The 22,993-nt window shown below is 36.7% G+C and overlaps 2 protein-coding genes across 2 annotated transcripts; one reads left to right on the forward strand and one right to left on the reverse strand.

The window, feature by feature from the left end:
* The first annotated feature begins 2,064 nt into the window (after positions 1–2,064).
* Positions 2,065–6,521, forward strand: LOC149943782 (uncharacterized). Its single transcript, XM_090175955.1, has 2 exons — positions 2,065–2,193; positions 6,027–6,521. Exons 1-2 carry the CDS (start codon positions 2,078–2,080, stop codon positions 6,490–6,492), a joined length of 582 nt encoding a protein of 193 aa, XP_090032081.1. The 5' UTR covers positions 2,065–2,077; the 3' UTR covers positions 6,493–6,521.
* Positions 6,522–14,370: 7,849 nt separating this feature from the next.
* On the reverse strand, positions 14,371–22,602 carry LOC149943783 (innexin inx2-like). The gene is made up of 4 exons (XM_090175070.1): positions 22,298–22,602; positions 18,249–18,642; positions 16,444–16,734; positions 14,371–15,436 (listed from the first exon to the last, which is right to left on the reverse strand). The coding sequence occupies exons 2-4, from the start codon at positions 18,626–18,628 to the stop codon at positions 15,022–15,024; spliced, it is 1,086 nt and encodes a 361-aa protein (XP_090031196.1). The 5' UTR covers positions 18,629–18,642; positions 22,298–22,602; the 3' UTR covers positions 14,371–15,021.
* Between the last annotated feature and the right edge of the window lie 391 nt (positions 22,603–22,993).

Here is a 22,993-nt window from a genome sequence, read left to right on the forward strand (position 1 = left end):
ATACCGCGTGAGTAGAGCCATTTCACTACTTTAAAAAATAGAAAGTCTAAAGGCCTTTTCACACGAGCCAACTTTTTGACCCAACTAGATGAGTCAACTTGAGTTGAGTCAACTAGTTGGTTCGTGTGAATAAAAGTTCGATGAGTTGATCCACCAAAAAAGTACGCGAGTAAAAAATGGATCACTGATCCATTTTTGCTGACTCAGCATTTTGATTTGAAAAGTTGGCTCGTGTGAAAAGGCCTTTAGTAAATTATTCTATACTGAATACTACAACAATGTTAGAAATAGCTATTTTTGTAACTGCAGCCGAAAAAAATTATAATTTTTACGATTAAGCCAAAATAAAGTCTTAATCAACTATAACTTGTTTAAATTTCCTATTTTGAGCGCCACTGATCACTGGTTAGTGTCAAGCTAGTGCCTTGGGTATTAGCCTTAATCAGCTAGGATAATACCAAAGGCACCACCTTAATACTAAGTCATCTAGCTAATTTAATGCCATTAATTTCGGTGGCTGCGTTAAACTGATTATTAGTATTATTAATTAAAAATCTAATAGCTGAGTCGCGCACTACTAAAAAAATAACCTAATGTCCTGCCATGGTGACCCTTAATGGGTCACGGTTTGAAATATCTGATGGCTTTACCAGGGAATCGGGGTCCTGCTCTTGTAACCCATAAGGGCGGTGGCACACTGGGAAATGTTAGCCGTGGTCAAATGGTCCTATCCACCTCCGACTTCGGTCAAGTAGGGGCTGGAAACTGAGTCTTGGCTCAGGCTAGCTGAGACGGTCCAGGAATCCGGGTCGCTTTGGAGGATTTTACGTGAGTCGCTGTGTGGCCATCGTTCCCCTTTAGAAGCCTTTTATGAAGGGCTTGGCTCTCTACCTACGTATACGTAGGGTGTCAGCTAGAGGTGCTATATCATCCACTCTCTACCTCACAGCTGTCCGCGAAGTCGACCCATTGCTGCGCCTTTTGTCGGGATGAGTGGCTTGCATCGAAGGTAAGACCGTCAGTAGTAGGATTCTTAATTTCTGGTTTGGTTGAGATATTACTTTGGGTTACGAGAGGCAAAGTATTTTTGACCAAAAATATTTCGCGAGCAGATGCGCTTGTAGCGTCACGGTGTCCTATATTGTAAATATGAAAGAAGTGGACAATACAATAAGCCTAATTTGACCCAACATCTTTGGCTCTTCTTGTAACATTTTTAATTAACTGCTTTGAATTCGGATGGGGATGTTTCGCGATTCTCTCGGTAGGGCGCTGCCGACCGACGGAAATTAAATGATGATTTTTCCTTATGATTCTGGTTCATTACTAGTGTATTTGATTAAGGTCACACTTTTCATAGCATGGTTGTCCAAATTAGAGATGTTTAGTAAATGGTGATTTCGACCTTGAAAATGACCAGCTCGACCTTCAAAATGTTTATCTATAAGATGTTCAAAAACCTTGTAATAAAAATAACTATATAAACAGAGTGATCTCGATCTGGAAAACGATCATCTTGGCCTTCAAAATGGTGATCTCGAACTTCAATATGGTCATTTCGACCCGTTTCGACCTTCAAAATGGTGATCACGAACTTCGAATTGGTAATTTCAACCTTCAAAATTGTGATCTCGACCTTCAAAAAACGTATCTAAAATTCTTATAAAAAATATAAACGATTTTGACTGCGAAAATGGTCATCATGACCTTCAAAATGGATATGTTTAAATTTGAAAATTTGGCCATCACCGTTCTATAGAGTGATGACACGGTGGCACCCCAGTAACGTTACTTATGATTTTGCCCTAAAGATAAAATATTTCCGTAGAAGAATGTATCTAGAAATGCAGATTTCGTTTAATTTTCCAACTGTTATTGTTACGAGCCATAATTGCAGAAATCTTTGGCGGCGCGCGGTAGAGGTAAGGTTAACCTTCAGTGCGCAGAGTTCCTTTGTATATTGAACGAATCGTAGTCATGGCAACGGAGTCGCGAGTGTATACCAAAATACAACGGGATTTCGGTCGATAATAAGGAGATTGGACACCAGACGAGGCACGTGGTCGGAACGGTGAACATGCCGTCGTGTTCGGCTCCGTATTGCAATCACACCAGTCTTCGAGAGCGCTGCCGCTTCTACGCTTTTCCTTCTAAGGATCCGGAATTAAAGAAGTTGTGGATTAAATTATGCAAGTAAGTTACTACCGAAATCCTCCGTATCGAAAGTAAGAAAAAAACGCCGATCTACTTATCTTGCTATTGAGCAAAGAATAAAACTAATGATTTGATTTGATTTGATTTGTTATTCTCTTGAAACGTGTACCTAGCATCTAGGAGCTACAAACACAGCACCCCACACAAGGAGAACGCAACCCATCAAAAGTCGTTCATTTTCTTGTGTACAGTTTTCATAGGTTAGACGCTTTAGTGCCTGCTGCCGTCGAAAGGGGAAAATAAAGAAATTGTCTACCCCCCCGCCCGTCAAACGTTCAGTGTAAAAGTTCGTACAATGAAATTTGTACACAACACTGCATTAGCGTGTTTAAACGCTAGCAGGATACCGCTAATTTTTGAAAAAATGTTGCAGACGAAAAATTACTATTATGGTTTTATAAAACTACACAGTTAGAAAAAAGGGTTTCCATGGGTTTTATTAGGGTTTGCTTTGGGTTTAAAAAAGGTTTAGGTAAAATATAAACCCTTAAGGTTTGTTTTAGCAACTTGCATGGTTTGAAAAGGGTTTAAAGGTTTAAGGAAACCCCTATAGGTCAATGGAAAACCCTTAGGATTCCAATTTAAGAACCTATAGAAAAAAATAATAATTTATCACTTTTTAAAACCCTTTTCAAACCCTGCACGTTTTAAACTACCTCACGCCATCTACGCCAAAATTTGATATCAAGCCGTACAATAATTCCATAAAACGTAAAGGAAGACGGACTTTCCCCAAAATGGTTTCTCCAAACATCGTTGCAATCATACATCTTTCGGTGGTTCTGTGGTAAAACGCCCGCCTGTCGTGTTAGATAGCTTGGGATCGAAACGCGCCCGTTGCAATCGCCAAAGTTTGTTATAAAGTCGTTAATTAATTAATTTTAATTTAATCTATAAATACGGGGGTTTTGTTGCAAACCCCAGGAAGTTTTTAATGGGTTTCTAATGGTTCAATTTATAATCATAAAAGTGCTCATTTTGAAGCCTTGTGGGTTTGAACATTTCCGTTAAAGGGTTTTGGAGGGTTTGAATTTGTGGAATTTTTTTAAGAACCTTGGGGGTTTATAATCGAACTCTTTTTTCTAACTGTGTATTTCATAGATAAATCAATAGGTAAATATCCCTAATTTTTAAATTCTAAATCTTTAGTTAAAGTAAATTTTGGGCCTTGATGCGGTATACACATCCGAGATTTGGCGGGAAATTCACTCCCAATGAAATTTGTGTGAGCCTGCGAAGGTACATGTTTCATTTTAATGGTCTAGATGGATACTTCTCTCGTAAGATATATATTATACACTTCTGGTAAAACGAACTGCATTGCATTTTGTTCGCTTTAGCTTTATTACAGCCGAGCTGACTTTGATTCGTGATCTATATTGACTTTTTTTTTATTTTATTTTATTGATGCTTTATATAATATTACAATTATAGACAAACTTTATGCATCTCCCCATTGGTCACATGAGCAATATTGCTCGTGCGTGGCCGGGGAATAAAAAAATAACAATTTTACATTATTAAATTTTTTATATAAACATTTGAAATTTTAGTAGTGGAGAGAAAAGAAACCGAATATAGATGGTCGTAATCAGAAATCCATAAAATTATATAACTCACAAATTCCAAATTCAATTAACCAGGCCTTATCAACTTTTTAAATTTTAAAACCGATTCACATTTTTTAATATTTATATCCGTTCTATTATATAGTTTAGGACCTAGATAGGATACATGTTTTTGTCCAATACTTTTATGCATTTTCTCATTGATTACATTTAGATTATGTACACTTCTAGTGTTGTAATTTATATTTTCTGGTACCATAATATCTCGCAATTTAAATACATGTAATAAAATAATTTTTGAGTATATTTGTCTTACGGTGAAAACTTTAAAGTACCATAAGTCTTTAATTATATTACATAAGTGTCGGTTAGTCGATTGTCATACCCAAAATGATAAGCGCCTCTAGCGAGAAACATCCGCACCCCCCCCCCCGCTTACCATGACAACGAAGCAAAGATCAGGAATTAGGCCTAATGACATAATCTGAAGTTCACTAAACTTTAGTTATCAGTCCAGTAATTATTATCTGTGACGATATGGAACACATGTTAAATATAATTTCAAACTTCATGTTCAAGATTCTTAATTTGAAGTGCCATTTTTTAAATCAGAACAGTTATATCATCGAAAGATTATTGTCAAAAATATTTATATAAACTACGCCATATATTTGAACTCTATGTTAGCACAAGTAAATAACTTATTTCTTAGAGAAGTATCCATTTTCCATATTGTCAATGTTAGTGACGTAGCGCAAAGGTTATCAAGCTGCCCATAGCGGCGCAATTAGCTTCCATCCAGCTAATGATTTTCTTTGGTGGCATTCAATAGTCCTTAGCGACGTCATCTGCCATACCTTTAATATGAATATTATCAATTTAGGTTAACAGAAAGTATAAAGCCACAACTATGGCCTCTGCTTTCGTGGTTCCCGGAAGTGATTATCCACATACACGGAAAGATAACCTAGCTGCCTCCACCAGGAAAGGCGGAATGACGTGGTTTTTTTCCCGGGACTCATGAGTCTTTGTTAACGTTAATTTGTCCTAGCTATTATTTACAATAGTAGTAAATTCATAAGAAATAAAATGGTTTTAACGCACATTTTCTGATCTAACCACTTTTGGCACTGAAACCCTAGCAAGTTGGACTGGAAACCGAATTAAATAGTATGCTATTATCTTTGGTGGTTGTAGTATATTTCGTCTTGGGCATATTTAGACACTGGGGACCAAGTGCTAAGAATTAAACCATGATTAAGATAAAAACTTGTAGAGGTTAACTGTAATAGTTACTGTAGGGCGCTGTTGGCTCGCGCGGCATGAAGGGCTTTCCACCACCCTCCTACGCAATTTAACCTGACCAACTTGGATAAAGGCTTTAAACGCCGCTCAATGATCTAGGCCTAAGGTGGTACCTTATTATTATTATTAAACACCAGATTAACAAATTTCGGACTTTCATAAAGTTACACTACTCTCCCAATGAAATTCAAAAAAAGTTATTTTAGCTTGCCCAACTTGTCAATTTTTCAAGTTCTATTTTATTCAGTGAAAAAGACGTCTATTTTTTTCGCGCCAACGCTATTTGTACGTTTTTGGTGATGCTCTACAATATTCTCATTGACAATTTTCTTATAGCACCTAGCGGTTAAAATTTAAATTTTCAAAAAACGTGAAAATATTTTTCGATTTAGATGCAATTTTGATAGAAAGTGTCCCCCGGCACGTTTAAGCTACAGTACAGATTTCAACTTTCTAGAGAGCATAGTTTTTGAAAAAAAATCACTTTTTCGAGCAAAAAAAACACCATGTATAATAGAAAAATAGCTTTAGTCCCATTCGACCGAAGGCGGTTTTTGAGGTGTCCCATTCGACCGAATTCCGCCGAAACGTGCGGTTTTATGTGTCCCATTCGACCGAACGCTTTTATGTGTCCCATTCGACCGAACGCTGCTATATAAATTGGCTTTTGCTATGTTTTCAATTTAGTTACTGAAGTCGTTTGTAATGGAGTAACTGAACCAAAACTGAAACAGTAAACTTAACCAACTCTAACCTAACCTAACGTAACCTAACCTAACCTAACCTAAACATTTATCTTCGATAGTACATACCTTATAAATAAAATACCAAATCACCCCGCCAATTGGGCTACATTTTAAAATTCTTTCGGTCGAATGGGATTTCGGTCGAATGGGAATAAACGGAAAAATATGCCAACCGTTTTTTTCTCGTTTACAGAAAAGAAAAGAAACCACCAACCAATTATTCGGTCATCTGTAGCTGCCACTTCGTCGACGGGTTGAAAAAGAATCTACCCACAATATTCAGCCCCGAACTGCGCACTAAAACGAGAAGGAATTACATCACTCAAAGGGTCACTGCCAGTGAAAGGATCGCTGCACTGACTACTAATGAACAAAGTGGTCTTTCAAACGGTCAAAGTTCCCTTAAGGTCAATTCGAAGGGCTTGCTGCAAAAACCAGCTGCTACGAAACCTTCAATTCGTGTTAAAGTAGAAAAGGACTCAGAAAGCCTAGAGTGTCCCGGAAATGTTCACAACCATCAGGCGCGACAAAGTGACAACGTTGAGAAAGGATTAAAACGAAATGAAAAAGGGTTTTCATCCGCCTGGACCATCAAATCCGAACCACTCGATTTCGAAGTACAGCAAGACGAACTAATCGTTCCAGATTTTTACGATTAGACTTATGAAAGGTGGAGCTAATTATTTTACCCTAGTGCCGAAAGAAATAAGCTAAGCTACATAGGTGTATGTCTTGGCTATTTGTATTATGGATTATAACTTATATTTAAAAGTTTAAAGTCTGAAAATACCTTATAAGTACCTTGAAAATCAAATATAACCGTTATAGGGTTACATTTTTTATTATCTCATCCGCAAAGCATACTACAAACTAGGACGTGGCGAGACATGCACGAAGTTGGTGGCTGGGCCTGGAAGTGCTCGACGGGCGAGCCTAGCGATTACGGGCCCTACAGAAAATATTAATGTGTTTAACGTTTTCGCTATTATAGATAGAAACTAAATTAAAATATATCTAATGCTTTTCCTGAAAGTTCCTAATTATGTTATGGCCATAAACACCAATGTCTACTGTGACTGTTTAAACAAAATAAGATATCTTAATTTTCCACAATGACAAAGGTAAATGGACGGATAATGGCCAGGATATACACTGTAGGCACAGGAAATTTATTTATTTTTCGCGATTTTTTATGCTTTTTACCCAATCGTGGTGTTGTTTATATAAAATATTCTTGTACAGCGTGTGCTTATTTTAATAAAAAAACTATTAAAAGGTTTATAAACTTCTGTTGTAGGATTCCGAGGTAGTTACGTTATATTACTCCAATAGGCCTGTCTATAAAGTAACATTGCCTTCTTGTTTTGATGCAAACGTAAGGCAGTGATTTTGAATCTAGGGTATGAGGTATAAATTATCTTGGGTGGAACAGATCTTTTTCCAAGTATGGTAATTCACAATATCCCATCGCTAAATTTTATAGTATTAGTCTTTTTCACCAATAGCCGCCTAAATCAGAATGGGGCTAAGGAATGCCAACTCCCTGCTAATCGTTATTAGTGTCTTTGGAACTGACAATCGTTTTTACACACAATCCTTAGGGATTTGTGTGTATTACGATCACCTACTGTGTAGCCGCCGCCGCTGCCGTACACACGATTGCTCGCGTTACGTTAGTAGTACAAAGGCGATTGGTGTCTCAATCGATGGGCACTTTTATAGCCTCGACGGGATTTTCGTAATTTTGGGATCGGAGCCCGAGAAGTTGGGCAAATGCCCAATTTACTATTTTTGGTGGTTTCGCTTTGTGTGGTAGATATTTTATTTAAAATTAAGTCCGATAACTTTAAAAAAATATTATTGGTTAGGTTAGGATTCATTTGAACTACAACTTCGGTTATATCAGTAAATATTAAATTTAAGTATAGTTTTCGGGTTAATTTACGGGACCCCAATTTTCGCGGTTTTATATTTTCGCCTAAAAGTCTACATAACGTTCCTTAATTTAAGTTCGATTTCCATGAGAGTTACATTTTTGAATAGTTAAGGTTTCCATATAACCTAGATTTGCAGTTACGTTCCTTAATTTTAATTCTAAGTAAGGTTTTTTAGACAGCGTATACGGACCCCGCAACTTCCGACATTGTAAATCCGCGTGTCTATTGAGTTCTAAACGCCAGTTTCCCTCTCGCATTTTTCAAGGCCGTTCGCGCCGAGCTTTCAGCGTATGCCCAGAAGTAACAATAAGTGTAACACTCAACGTTTTACGCACGTTTAACGCCCTTTTTACGCACGTCGTACGACAGGAAGAAGGTAAGTAAGATTTGATCAAAAACCACTAGTTTTGTTACTTCTAGGCCCATTCCAGCTTAGGTTGCAGTCGCGTTGAAAAAAGTTAATTTTAAGTGAGTTAATTAGCCATTTCGAGTCACACCTGAATTCTTTACGCGCTGAAACTATATTCGCATTCCATTGAAAGCCTGCCTGAAATAATGTATGAACAGGCGCGTAAAAAAAAATGTGACCCTAAATATTTGTTATGCCCAGAAGTTAAGAATAATTGTGCCACTAAATATTGTTTTGACCAGCTGCCGTACACACGATTGCTTGGTAGGCACTATTATAACCTCGACGGGATTTTCGTAATTTTTGGGATCGGAGCCCGAGAAGTGGGGCATTTGCCCACTTTTGTGTTTTTGGTCGATTTTCAATTTAAATGTACCCCACCACCCGCGTAGGCACTATTGTCATATTTGAATTTCGTGCCAATTGATACAGGAGCCATATAACAGGTTCGCGTTTCGCTACCTTATTTCCAAAACCAGGTAACTCGAAAAACTTGGTTTTTATAAAAATTAATTTAAATGGACGTGTTAGCGTTTCGCTACCTTATTTCCAAAACCAGGTAACTCGAAACGCTTGGTTTTTATACAAATTAATTTAAATGGACGTGTTAGCGTTTCGCTACCTTATTTCCAAAACCAGGTAACTCCAATAATTCTTTTCCGATAACATTCCTCTTGGGTTTATTAAGTTAATGATTGGAAATTTGTTCAAATTTAAATTTAATATTTAAAATAAAGTTAATACATAAGTGGGATTGTGTGTACTTAAATGTCCGTGACATCTTGTTAAAAGTAAAAATAATGGTTACAATGGCAAAAATACTATGAAATATTAAATTAAAACATTAAATTTGCCAATATTAACCGATATTAACACTAGCTTCGTTTCTTAAAGTAATAATTTAACCTGGCAGTAATTTTGCCCTGAAGGAAGCAGTTAATATCGAGTTTCCTATTCAGAAACTACGCAACGCTCTGTGACAGACTATAAGTGTCATACTTATGGGTTTTATGTTACTTAGAGGATAGCACGGTGGATTTAAAATACTTTCTGCCTATTCTGGGATAATTTAAGTGTACGCCTTCCACTTAAATTTAAACTATCCGCGTACCACACCAATAGAGTGCAGTTCCAAACTCGACTTTGAAGCAGACGACTTTGACCCGAGGAGTAGATCGGTGTCTTTGACTGCACTAAAAAGAGTACACATACTCCGTACTCGGTGTAAAGAATTTACAGAAGTGGCTACTACCCCGCTTTGACCTTACAGAGGACCCCTTACTTCCAATTTGGAAAAGGAGTAGAAAGTGTACTACCAATCCCTGCTGCCCTTGCACGGTAGCTTACCGCATAGAGAAATTATCACCATCAGCAGAACAAGCCAATAGTTGGATTTATGAGTAAAGACAATTAAATTTTTGTATCGACCTACTAAAACCTTTATTTCCAATCCATACTATTGTTCTATAAGCATGTCTCATTCGGACATATTTTACCGGGAGATATTCGCAGAGTGACATCATTGATTCGCCGAGTGAGATCAACGATTCGTAGAGTGACGTCATCGAAAGAAGAAAATGGTTCTGTAGCGAGGCGCTGTGGAAGGCTGTGGCAGGCCCAGTGCAAATACAGCTGTAGTAATTGTGTTACCAAATGACAGTTTTCATATCTATGATAATAATTATAGGCTTATGGTACTTCCAAATTGCACACTACTCGTCTACGTCTTGTTTAGAAACCCACCTTGAAAATTCCAAAGCCTTCTGTGTACATTTACGATAGCTATTGGTACGCCAAAATTATTATGTTGCTTTTGTAATATTTACATCCAAAATTAAAATAAATTCTAAATTAATCGGAAATTCAAAGCACTAAATATTTTTAAGACACTGTATCGAAATTGTAACCAGCCGATTCTCATATAACAGTTGCGTTATCTGAACTGAAAAAGTAATTATGATAAATCAGATACCAGATTCACCGCTCGCTTTTACATTCAGATATTATCAGATCAGTTCATATGAATCAAAATGCAAATTGGATAGTTTAAACCAGAAAATAATATGAATTCATTTTAAACCGACATACAGAAAGAGAGCGAATATCACATTGTTCGCGGTTATCGATTTTACATATTGAATTATTTTCCAAATTTTCATTACTGTTTATCTGCTAAGCTAACTGAATCTATAGTGACTGAACTATAACGGATCAGTTCAGATTATTTAATTTTGGATAATAAATCAGATATAATTTGAGATCAAATTTCTAAGTGGGAGTAAGATATAATATCTGATCGGTCTAACTGCTTATATTAAGATATCTGAAATTAAGAACCGAATGACTTGGAACAGTTGGCAGCTATTGGCAAAACGCTTTTCTGATATTTTTCTAGGTGCAAAATAGCCTCAATAAAATAGATATTATCTCACTATGTTGGAGGCCCTTACCTAGTGTAACTCTCCATGTCATTGCTAACTCCACAAATCTTTCCAGAAAGAGGTATATGGTTACTCATTTAACAATTGACATTTTTGTAATTTAAGGCAAGCTTTCTGAACCATCATAAACTTCTCCGATTTTGGCCAAAAAAATGGGAATTTCCCTGATTTTTCTGTCAAAAATCTAATTCAGTGATATTTCTAGGTCTATATGAACCCTGTGAAATATAACCCAATTTCGGGAACTGTTGAAAAGAGGACTCCGACCAACCCAACGGATGCGTTTCTAACGACACTTTTACGCTCACAACTTCTACACGTCGTTAACGACCTTCACTCCATAATCTAAATTGTCTACGAACTCCAGCAGGAAAACACCCTGACACACAATCGTCCGTATACGATCATCATAATATCCCGTACTCGCAACTCGGTGATTCGCTACACCAGGAACGCATTTACGTAGCTAGGAACAGACGAGACGATTGTTTTTAGAAAACAAAAGTACTACCTATGCATATCACAACGCTATCTGTCGAAACTATCTTTTAAAAACGTTTTTATTTATCAAATATTTTGCTATTAGAGACGAATTTAACCATTAAATCCAATTAAAAATGCACTAAATAAGAGTTCAGTAATGAACTATTCCTTAACTTCTGACGACTCCCGATGCGATTGAAGCATAAGCCGGTTAAGTTCTTCTTTCCCCTTTCGTTCGGCGGACAATCTCAACATAGTTATTTTTCTTGAGAATAAATACATTATTTGCCTCAAACGGCACCGATTTCGCATTTAGTAGGGTTTCAATTCTAAGAGTGTAGCGAAAAGAATTTTTTTATTATGTCTAGGACATAGTTTTTGCTAATTTTTAATTTATTCGCTAATCGTCTTGCTAATGTAGATGGAACTTTGGTTCTAGCTATGTTTAAGCTTAAACCACTTACATCCAATGGGACTTGTAACGATATTATATCCTTCTATTGAGATATTCTCCCGATAGAAACCCGGTAATTATTTTACATTTCAATGACGAGTAATCTTTGAAGGTTCTTATCACGTAACAAAGTGTATCGCGAGCTCAAAAATCAAAAAGGAACCTTAAAAGTTAATGAACACGCCTGGCACACCCAAATTTTACCCGCTGGCATTACGAGTCCCGTTGATTGTAAGTGGTCTGAGATTTAAAGTGAGTAGAAACTAGATCGAAAAATCGTCTGCAACGACTTCTTTTAACCTAACTAACGGCCGCTACCCCTAGTTTATGATAAACCTGGTGGCAGAAAATTGAAAATCGTTGAAGGTCGCTCTTCTTTTAAACAGCACCTCAATAAATTCCTATTGCTTGAAGTGTTGACATCACGAACTTATGCTCCAGAAGTAAGCTCCTTCTATAAATATACCATAGACTACTATCTTCCCAAAATAACAATAACACCGGATCAGGTCTTTTATAATTAAAATATGGTTGCGTTTAGCTCTCATGAAAGTTTGTCTCTCTCTCTCTCTCTCTCTCCACACCGTATGTTTTAGTGGCAACCTGTTTTCGTTTTTGTTCATTTTCTTTCTTAAACTTGTAGATTGTTTCTTAGTGTCTTAAAGTTACGGATTGTGTCTAACACTATAATAAACCCAACTCTTCACTTACTCGAACTGCTTAATAGTTTAATTTTAATTTAGAGCATAGCTTGTGGGTAATATCGACTTCCATGAGAAAACACTTTGAATTTACCAAGTAAAACCTTATGAAAAAGTTTTATCTCAAGGATAAACCCTGCTGTCTTGATTCTTCAAGAATAATCACGCGAATCACTAGCGAAACCTTTTGACTACTTGTATTTGTGACGACCGTAAATGAAATAAATCAGATATGATATTTTGAGATAAAGGCTTTCGACAGAAGATACAATCTGCGAACTTGATTCTGAAGACCACCCAGAGAATTTGATATCGTGGGAAAACGAGCTATAAAGAAAACATGGAGTACAAAAAATGTTTTATTACCAAAGTAAAGAGGGTAAATATTTCGATCAAAAAATATTTCGTCAGGCGAATGATATGTTTTTTCTTGGAAAACAATGTTAACATATATCAAAAATTTACACATAAAAAGGATTACATATCTCACAAACTAGATTGAGTATCGTCATCTAATTGTGAGCGAATAGAGATCATTTCATTGCTCACGACACTCGCGGAGAGTGAACAAATCTTTCGAGGAATAAAACGACCGAGACTAAAATACAAAGCAACTTAAATTTTTCTTTCGACTTTGCAAGATATTTGCAATTTTTACCTAATTACCGGAAATTTTTCTAAATACCATTAATCTTTATAAGTTAACATAGTACTAAATTTTGTTAAATTGCGTTTACAACAGACCATTTAGGCTGACTTACATAAAACGGATAATTACGGTTTAAATTTCTGCGAACTTAGCCTGTAACTTGCAAATGATCAACTTATCCATCACGATATATATACCAGTTTCTTTCTCTAGTGCTTACAATAGTTTTAATAATTTAAAAAATTGGATAATCTTAATTAGTTAACAATTCAGTAAGATATCCAATTGAATTATACCACTCTTTATTTATAACTTCGTCAGCCGATCTTTTTTTTTAATTTGAATTTTTAATTCTGATCTCAAGTTTAAATCTAAAATCAAAGATGTGGAACTATATCAAAAGGCTTTCACAGATGTTCTTAAGAATGCATTTAAATAAGGTGTGTAAATATTCATTTATTGGTTTCGATATCACCCCCAGAATTATACCGCTGTGCGTGTATGGCAAACTAAACATACTAAAGGTTTTCCGCTTAAATTTTCGTCAAAGAATGGCGATTGAAAGAGGTATCGCTGATATGAGCAATTTGTTGGTTCGTTGTCAGTACAAAACGTTTTATAGAAAGATACCAAAAAATAGGTACAACGCTCATACAATATGTAAAATTACAAATGTTTACAAGATTTATTACATGTAGGAAGGCACTGTTAAGTTTGGTCATGGACTTCTTGAAGATATAAACTTATAACTTCGCCACTGTTCCTGTAATATACACCCGAACTTTGTCCAAAACATAGTTTTTCAAATTTAACTCTTAAGGAACTATTAAAACTAGTTTATTACGTTAAATCAAAATAACTTTGCGTATTATTAACCACGCATCCATTACACATACTCACTGCTCCATTCATGACAGATTTTTACTAAGAGAGACTTATTGGTAATCTTTAATATAAAAAAGTATTAAAATAGTAGATTCGTTCCTGTATCGATCGATAATTTCGGCTATGGGGAAGTAGTTACATTTTACAGCACACTAAACAATCGTTTAAATAAACGAGTTTGGACCCGGCAAGTTTTTAAAACAAGCCCTTTTTTGGAAGATATCACTGAAACTTCTTGACCGTTTTGACATTGAAAAATTTAAACAATATTGATATAATGTAGGGCTTTTTATAGCCGTATGAACTAATATAAAATATAATCGTAATATATCGATTTTATCGCGATGTTTAAACCCGACGCGATTAAAATTTAAAATAAGCAAACATCATAAGGTAATTGGCACATTTAACATTTTAGGAAGTTTAGATTTTTGGAATATAATAGTTGGTCAAATGTGAAAAATTACTAAAACGCGGACGAAATAAAAATTAATAAAATAACGGTATAGGTACATGTTAAACGTAATATAAAGCATAATTATTTAAAGGTTTTTGATAATGGAGTACTGAATTGAGTACATGGCATTTAAGGAAAGTTATTGATTTATATAATCTAATTAAAGGACTTAGAAATAATAGTAATTTTAGGAGCCTAGCCATTAGAACTAATGATTAATATGCAGAAGAATACATACTTATAAAAAACCGACTAATTAAAAGGGTTATTCAAAGTTTACCGTTAATTGTTCTTTGATTATTTAAAACATGCAACCGTTATTTTATAGGTTTCATATTCCGTGACATATTAAAACACCTTTTTCTTCCCGTTGTGTAAATGTCATCGAAAATTTGACATTCCAACTATCTCAAGGACCATTAAAAGTATAAAATAGGATTTGTTTATTCGTTGAAACAAAAGTAATGTAATTATTGCGATAATTATACATGTAAGAGGAAAAAATATACCTTTTAATTTGCGAATAAGTGTTTCGATGGTTTTTTTTATATCGCCGTTCAAAAATGTGAAGATTTTTACTAAGGCAACAACGGTGCGACTGCGAGCGTCGACGCAAAAATATCCGCGCCAGTCCTAATTCAATTTTTTTAACGCTATGTTTTAGCATTGATGCTTGCAGTCGCGTCGTTTTTGCCCTAGTGAACACTAGTCTTAAGAATTAGTTTGTACGCACGCCAGTGACAACGACGTGAATCGTTTATTTGAGAAGCAATCACGCCATATCCATCATTTTGCCGTCCATCCTTTTGGCCAAGTCTTCGATCACGTCTCTGTAATTGAGCGGGTCCATGTTTTTACAGAGCAGATCGAGCAAGAACCAATCGCTCATTTTGGAGCGGTTGAGGATGGCTTCCAAGTAGTCCCCGTTGGTGAGTCGGGCGCGGCTCTTGAGGATCATCAACCTGGTTTTGGGCCAGAAGAATATGGCTCCGCGGTACACGAGGACCAGACCGGACAGAACGGCCAATAAGATGAACCAGAACCACAAGAAGACGTAAATCTTTTCGTTGATGATGTTGATGGGGAGGATGCACATGGCGTCGTGACGTTGCACATCTCCGGATGGACCATATCGGTGGAATGTGCATTTCGTCAAACGGGGGAACACTTTGATCATGGGGTCGAACCTGTGAAAAAAACATTTCTTAAAAGGAGATATAAACTAAAGAGAAATTTGGAAATTAATTAAATTTAACGTTAAAAACAGTTAAAATAGGAACCAAAAATTTCGAAATAGCAACCAAATAGGGACCAATTTTCTAAATAAAATCTTAATTTGGAACTAAATTACCTCAAAACCTGACTAAGTTTTTAATTTTCACATCCAAATTCTTCATTTGGTTTTTAATTATCACAAAATAGTTATAAATATGAAAGATATTTAGTATTCTGGTCTAATTAAGCAGCTATATAGCATTTCAAGGTTCGTATGAAATTTTGGATTTCTAATCCCTGACTTATTCAGGTTATCACTGGCCTTTTTGGAAATATTCCTGGTGATTTTAATCTTTTAATAGGTATAAAAGAACAAATTTAAAATACATGGTTTGTAAATATCACAAACTTTATTCGAGGGGTAAGACACTCTCGGATGACTTGTACACCGAGTTCGAGTACTTAGTACTGTTAAAGGTACGGATTTTTAAGAGTTCACGAACTCTTATTACCACAGTCAGAGGTACGACAGTGTACACCGAGTTCGCGGAGTGACCTACCTACCCCTCGACTTAATTATCTATATAATAAAATTCAACAGCCGTTCGCTGTGGTGTGTTCCCTATTCAAAGGTTATCCCGCGCTAAAACTAAAAGCATCTTTTTTATTAGTGTTGAGAAAACTAGACAATAGTCACTTTGAATTCGGTCGAAGAAATAAAGATAAAGAACGTTTTTGTTCGCATAGCCCGGGTAAAATATTAAGTTGGGGAGAGCCACAGTAAATATAGAGACAAAATCAAAGGTAAGATACCGTTGATTTTGCCAACAAGGCCTAAATCTTCTAACTATTTAAACTATCCCCGACTTTTACCCCCCACTTTTAAATCCAACGTTTGACCCCAATTTGGAAATCACCGACATATCCAGGTTCCGTACGAACCCTGCTTTTTTGAATAAAACCAGGAAACGAGTCCTACCTGACAGCCCAATCCCACTCGGTGAACCTGAGCACTTTAGAGCCGTAAGAACTGAACTCTCCGCCGAGGAACGAGTCCATCAGGTACATCTGTCCGATGACGTTGATGAAGTTCAGAATCTCGCAAACGAAAAAGCAGAAGGCGTACATCCCGTGATTATGGAACTGGCTCGACAAGTAATTGGTCAACATCAGACGACACTCCAGTTTACGAGATTCCGGCAAAATGGGACAGTTCAGATCCATCACGAGAGTTCGAATACGTTTACCTTCCCACATCTTCCACAGATACCTGGACGGAACATAAAAATAAACACGCTAAAGAACGTACCTAGGTCAACAAGAACTAATATTATATAAAATTACGAAATTTTTGGTGCAATTTTGAAAATGAATTTACCAGAAACCACACATGTAAAGTTGTCTTTTGATAATCGGAAAATACAGAATGTTTTTAAAGTGGCCACTCAAAGGGACGCACGGCCTTATCTTCCCCATTGTCGGAAAAATTCAAGAAAATACTTGAAAAGCGGGTAAGTTGATTTCATTTCAGTAAGGAAAATTGAATTAGGTAAATTTAAGAGCAGCCACCCATTAGATGGCGGCACTAGGCACTAAGGGTCAATGCTATTTCCACCAATGAGAAAGTGGGCGAAAGGTTATTTCCCTTTGCTATTCTTTTTAGGAGTAAAGAAAAACGTGACCTTTCACCCGCTTTCCCATTGGCGAAAATAGCTTAACCCATCTAATCGGTAACTTGTCTTAAAAATTTCCCTTATTATGATCGGCAATCCATGGTGGCATGTCCAGGTGAATCGATACGGAATGGCCAAGTTACCGTATTGACTATTTTCATTTTAACGTTGCCACGGCAAAATACACGTATATTTTAAGAGGGTTAGGATGCGAATAAGAAACTAAATCTAAACTGGTTTCCAATGGCCTTAATTTAGACCTTCCATCCATGTGATGACGCAAATAAAACGGCTTAAATTTCTTTTGTATAAAGAAAGGGCTTCGGATTTCACGGTTCGAGCCAAAAATGACGACGAAACAAAAACATTGTGGACCTGATCACTAAGCTTTTCGGTGTTTCAACAATCAAGATTATGCGATTAGAAAATTAATTAGAAAAAACTTGGATTTAAGGTAGCAAACGGAAACACGTTTATGGAAATTAAATTTTAGAGAAAATTAATTTTTTGAAATAAGGCAGTGAAGCGCGAACGAGTTAGATGGCGCCTGTATCAATTTGTACGAAATTCAAATATCACAATAGCACGTACGCCGGCTTAGGGGGTCCCGCGAATTCGCCGGAAATAGGGACTTGGCAGTGCTACGTCACAGTTTTTTTTCAATAGTTTTTATCGTGGGGTGAAAAATATGACCACAATGGCGGCCATGGCCAAAGCTACGGAGTGCCAAGTCTCTATTTCACTTAAAATTAAAATTACTTAATACAACCGAAAATGTTGTTCAGAAATGATCAGTACTAACTAAAAATACAATTTTCAACCAAGTGGGTTCTAATTTAAAAAAAAAAATGTGTAGATTTTAAGTCTTATATCACAAAAAATCACAAAACATGGGCCAATGATCAACTTGTGGGCCCCGATATTCAACATTCATAACGGACTAATATATCCCTGGCCCTTCTAAGCCGAATTCTTGGAGATTTATGTCAAAATGGCAGGACGAAATAGTTCAGTTAAAGGCTATGGATGAATTATAAAATATCGCGAATTAAAATCGATTTTTTCGAAACACACAACAACCCTGCGTAAGGTAAATAGGTCCGCAACATACCTGGGAATGTAGAATAGAATGGCTTGAAAGAAGAGGACGAAGCAGACCCACTGATAGTAGGCGTGGTAGATCCTCTTCTCGCCCTTGACGTACTTGTCGACGCCCGGATATGGGACCTCTTCGCCCACTTTTTTCTCCCAGGCATCGATGACCGAGAAGGTCGAATGGATCCAACAGAAAGTATCCAGCAGATTCCCAGGGATGTCATCTCTCGAGATGCAGTCGATGGGGTCCCCGATGTATTGCCGGCTCGTCACGAGAATGCTGAAGGCGATCAACACCACCACAGTCACTTTGTAGTGCAGCCGAAAGACGTTGTTATCGATGATGCAAGTCTCAATTTTCAGGAGGCCCTTCAAGGAGCCAAACACTTTATCCATTTTGATCGCTCAACCTATTTTTGGTGAGACGTAAGAGAGACGATTAGGCTCGTGTTCATCAATTGAATTGAACAAGATGTTAAATTACGATACAAATCTTCGCGATGTCCATAACAGCGCTGCAGCGTTTCAAAAAAGCTGCTTTAAAATATGTAGTTAAGAATGTACTTATCTCTACTTACAATTGTTAGAGATAATAGGTCCATCATGGTTGAATTTTTATAGGAAAAACGTTACCGGCGTGTGCACGAGCTATATTCCGAAAAATAGCATGGAATACCTCATTTTTGTACCTTTATCTCCAACTGTGTGGAAGTCCCCAACCTTCGAAATTGTCCGCCATTTTTTAATCGCGGGGCCGATTTGATTTGTTTTAGGAGCAACTCGTCTCAATATAGTCATTTTTACTATCCATAAATAAATACATTTTTGATGTACTATAGAATGAAAAGCGAAGAGCTAGAATATTTGACACGCTCGGTTACTGCGTCAGAAGCTCCTAAAAATGAACCAAAACTTTAAAATCGTCGATGGTGTGCACTCAAGCAATTTAAATATCCGCATTTTTTAAGCTCCAAGGGTAGACGCATGAGTGGTAAGTAAGTATGGCTACATCAGTTGGCGCCATGTGATAAATTTAAACTCCGTTGTAAAAAGTCAATTTGGTTTTAATTAAGTTTTAGGAAGCTTATTTTAAAAATTTTCCAAATGGACGAGATGATTATGTTGGAAATTTATAATTTCCTTAACTCTAATTTCATTTAAAGGACCACAGAATTTTTTGAAGCTTGAGGGTGGGGCTACTTAATCCGTGTTTTGAGGAACGGGAAGCTAGGCGACGGAAAGGCAGTAACTGCCTGGAATTCTGTCCAAATATTTGAAAGATTGTGGCCCTTTAAGCGAAAATGCTATGCTATGCTATGCTATTATAAGAGAACTAGTTATCAGACCATAAAACACTCCCAAAGGTAGGGTATTTTGGATTTTCCCGAAATCAATGTTTACTAGACACAGCGATAGCTTTGAAGGAATATCAAAAGTAACATAATACGGAAGTATGATATTGTTTTAATGTTTTGATCGAACCTTTTATCGGCACAGACGCTCTCGCCCAGCTCCTACTTGGACACGAATCCAAATTGATTAGGAAATTATCGGCGTTATTATTAGTACTTAGGCACTAGGGGGCTCGGTCCTAAGCCTTGATTGCGCAATAAATAACTCAATACATATTATCAGAAGAAAATAGGGGGAAGTACGCTTCTAGTCAGCTTTGGAAAGGCGTCACTTTTCACGAATTTTCGCGCCAAAACGGTTTGGCGGGAAATCGCGGATGAATACATCGTTTAAAAAATCAATTTTTCTTAAATAGAACAATTGTAACATAATGTCCTTCTCATTCTCTGCTAATTGAGCTAAGGCGTATTTGCTTTCGTCGTTTATAGCCGAGTTGAATCAAAACAAAAGTGGAACTACTTTTTCAGTTTGGTTTATTATGCGTAAAAAGGCATTTTCGTGGGTCACACGACGACTTCTATGGCTCAAAGCTACAGATACGTACTTCCCCTATTTTCTTCTGATATTATAATTGTTTGAGCGTCGGTAAGTAATGAGTAATTTAAAAAAAAAATCAAGACATCACGGATATTTGAGTACTCATATTCTCCTCGATGAAAAGAATGGAAGCTCCAACGCGTTGTTCATGCAAGACTTCTTCGATATTAGAGATTGCTCCATAACAAACCACTATGGGGTTGTTCACAAAACAAATAAGGCGATAATACTATTTCGACGCCCCCCTCGTAACGGAGCGTAGCAATTAGAAAGAACCACACAAGCTAATTTACGTAACAAATACTAAATACCCATCAATTATAAACCCTATAATTGAATTTCGTTCAAAATTAAATTAATTTGTTTTACCTCGAAAACTAATCGTAAATAAGAAAACCCAGTACTAATTTGTGAGAGCTAGGAGCAACAAACACAGCACCCCACACAAGGAGAACGCAACTCGTCAAAAGTCGTGCATTTCCTTGTGTACATTTTTCATTGGTTAGACGCTTTAGCGCCTACTGCCGTCGGAAGGGGAAAATTCCGAAATTGTCTTCCCCCTTTCCGTAAACGTTTCGGCGTAAATGTTCGTCCAATGAAAATTGTACACAACAATGCGTTAGCGTTTTTAAAGGCTAGTTGGGTTCTCCATGTATTTGTTGCTCCTAGGTGAAAGGAACTTAAAATCGAGGGGTCGGACATTTGGCCAAATCCCGTACAAAATTTGGAAAAAGATCCACAAATCCAAAATCCAAGAATTTTGCTCCTATAGACTTTGTATGACAAATCCACAATAAAAAATCCTGGATTTTTTAAAAATCCAAAATCCCGTACACAAAACAGGCAAATGTCCGACCCCTCGCTTAAAATAATCGATAATTAGGGTTCCTGTATGAAACTTTGATGTGTGACGTAGCATTAGATCGACCCTCCTCCCGGTAACATTCGGTAATGCTCATACCACCGAGGGCCCGGGGTAAGACATTCTGCGAACTCGGTGTACACTGCCGTACCTTTGACAGTGCTAAATGGAACTCGCGAACTCTTGAAAATATGTACCTTTAACAGTGCTAAATGCACGAACTCGGTGTACAGATTATCTGAGACTGTCTTACCGCTCGCATACCACGCCTGTGTTGCGTCACTTGTGAAGCACCGAAAATCCATTATATTTGTTTCGTAGAATTCGATGATTCCTTTTGCTTTACGTAATTTGTAAACGGTCCCTTACTGTTTTACCGGGGCCCGGGCCAGTTTTCTGCGGCCCTGTAAGCTGCTAGTGTGTTTAGCTGCAACCCAAGTTTATTTCCAAATCTGCTTACAAGTAATGAAATACCCCAACTTTAAAAAAATGATTCATTGAATGCTTGAGCTTTGTAAATCGATAACGTGTGATCTTTAAATTTTTTTAACTTCATCCCTAGTGCGTAAAACATGCAGTGTTTACTACAGTCGATTTTTATGTTTACACCAAGAACTTTGATACAACTTAATAGAAGCTACTTACTTACTGACCAATAGAAATTAAGATAATAAAATAATAATAATAATATAAAATTTTGTTTTATAGCAATGGGATTGCATGAATTCTATAAAATTATGACTGATACTTAAAGATATTAACCTAAATTATATTTAATGTGTAAAATTCAATTAAGATTAATTTTTACCAATAAAAAGTTTAGATTAATATATGAAATATGAAATAGAAGTTTGGTTCTATTTTAAACTTCAGGTAACACTTAATACAAGTAATTGCTAATTTGTGAAAAATTGTGCCTATTTTTTTAAATCGTCAGCTGTAACAAAATTTAATTGGTATTTTGAGAAATAAGTATTTCATTTTAAGCTAAAGCTGAAATTTAATAAAAAAATGGTTCATTTGAAAACAAATGGCGTCTATTTTATTTTAAACTTCAGCTAAATAATTTTAATATAAAAAATGGGGAGTCTATTTAACTATAAACTACAACTTCAATTGTCTAAAAATAATTTTTAATTTGAAAATAAATGCGGTCTATTTTAATTTAAATAACAATTATTTGTATTAAATTAAGCTATTTAAACTTCAGCGGGAATCAATAATAATTTCTGTAAAAAAATTCGTCAACTTACTATGTAAAATCCAAAACGAATAAAAACGAAATAATGTTGGAAAGCACAATCAAATTACGTTATGACATGACAGATCAAAACGAACGAAATTAGAGCAATCACTAGGCCTAACTACACATGAGTTGGTATCTTCAGCATCCAAAGACGCTCCCTCGATCGTTGCCTGTTCGACTATCCTCGTCCGTGGATTCTGAGCGATACCAAAATACTCCCCATTCGCGTCCAACTGCCCAGGGGGGCATTACAGAACGCGTGGTTCCCACCGAAAATTCTTCCCCGCTTTTAGGCTTAACCGAACTAGACAAGACGCGAAACTACGGTCTAGGGCCGCGCAAAAGGACGTAGACCAAAAGCAGGGGCAAACTCCAGGCTACCCTCCCCGTCCAAATTCTCTCCTTTTACCCCCTCCCATCGTCTCGCTTGGATTTCCCTCGGATTTTTTTTGGCGGTCGAAAGAGAGACAGCGACACACCCCTCGATATTTCCAAAGTGAGAATGGTCTACGGTTTCTACACTCTCTTTCGAAGCTGCCCCTGTGTGACGAACTTACTAGGATTACCACGAATTTTAGAGCCGAGAAACGCTGGCCGTATAATCATCGTACAATTTGGGGAGCGTCGACAAAACTTTTTTATATTTGAAATTTTTGATGGCGACGAGCTGGTTTTTGCGTTAAAAAATGCCGACGTGACGTGT

This window comes from Leiobunum rupestre, chromosome 5, assembly GCF_980474605.1.
Source record: "Leiobunum rupestre chromosome 5, qqLeiRupe1.1.hap1, whole genome shotgun sequence".
Lineage (NCBI taxonomy): Eukaryota > Metazoa > Arthropoda > Arachnida > Opiliones > Sclerosomatidae > Leiobunum > Leiobunum rupestre.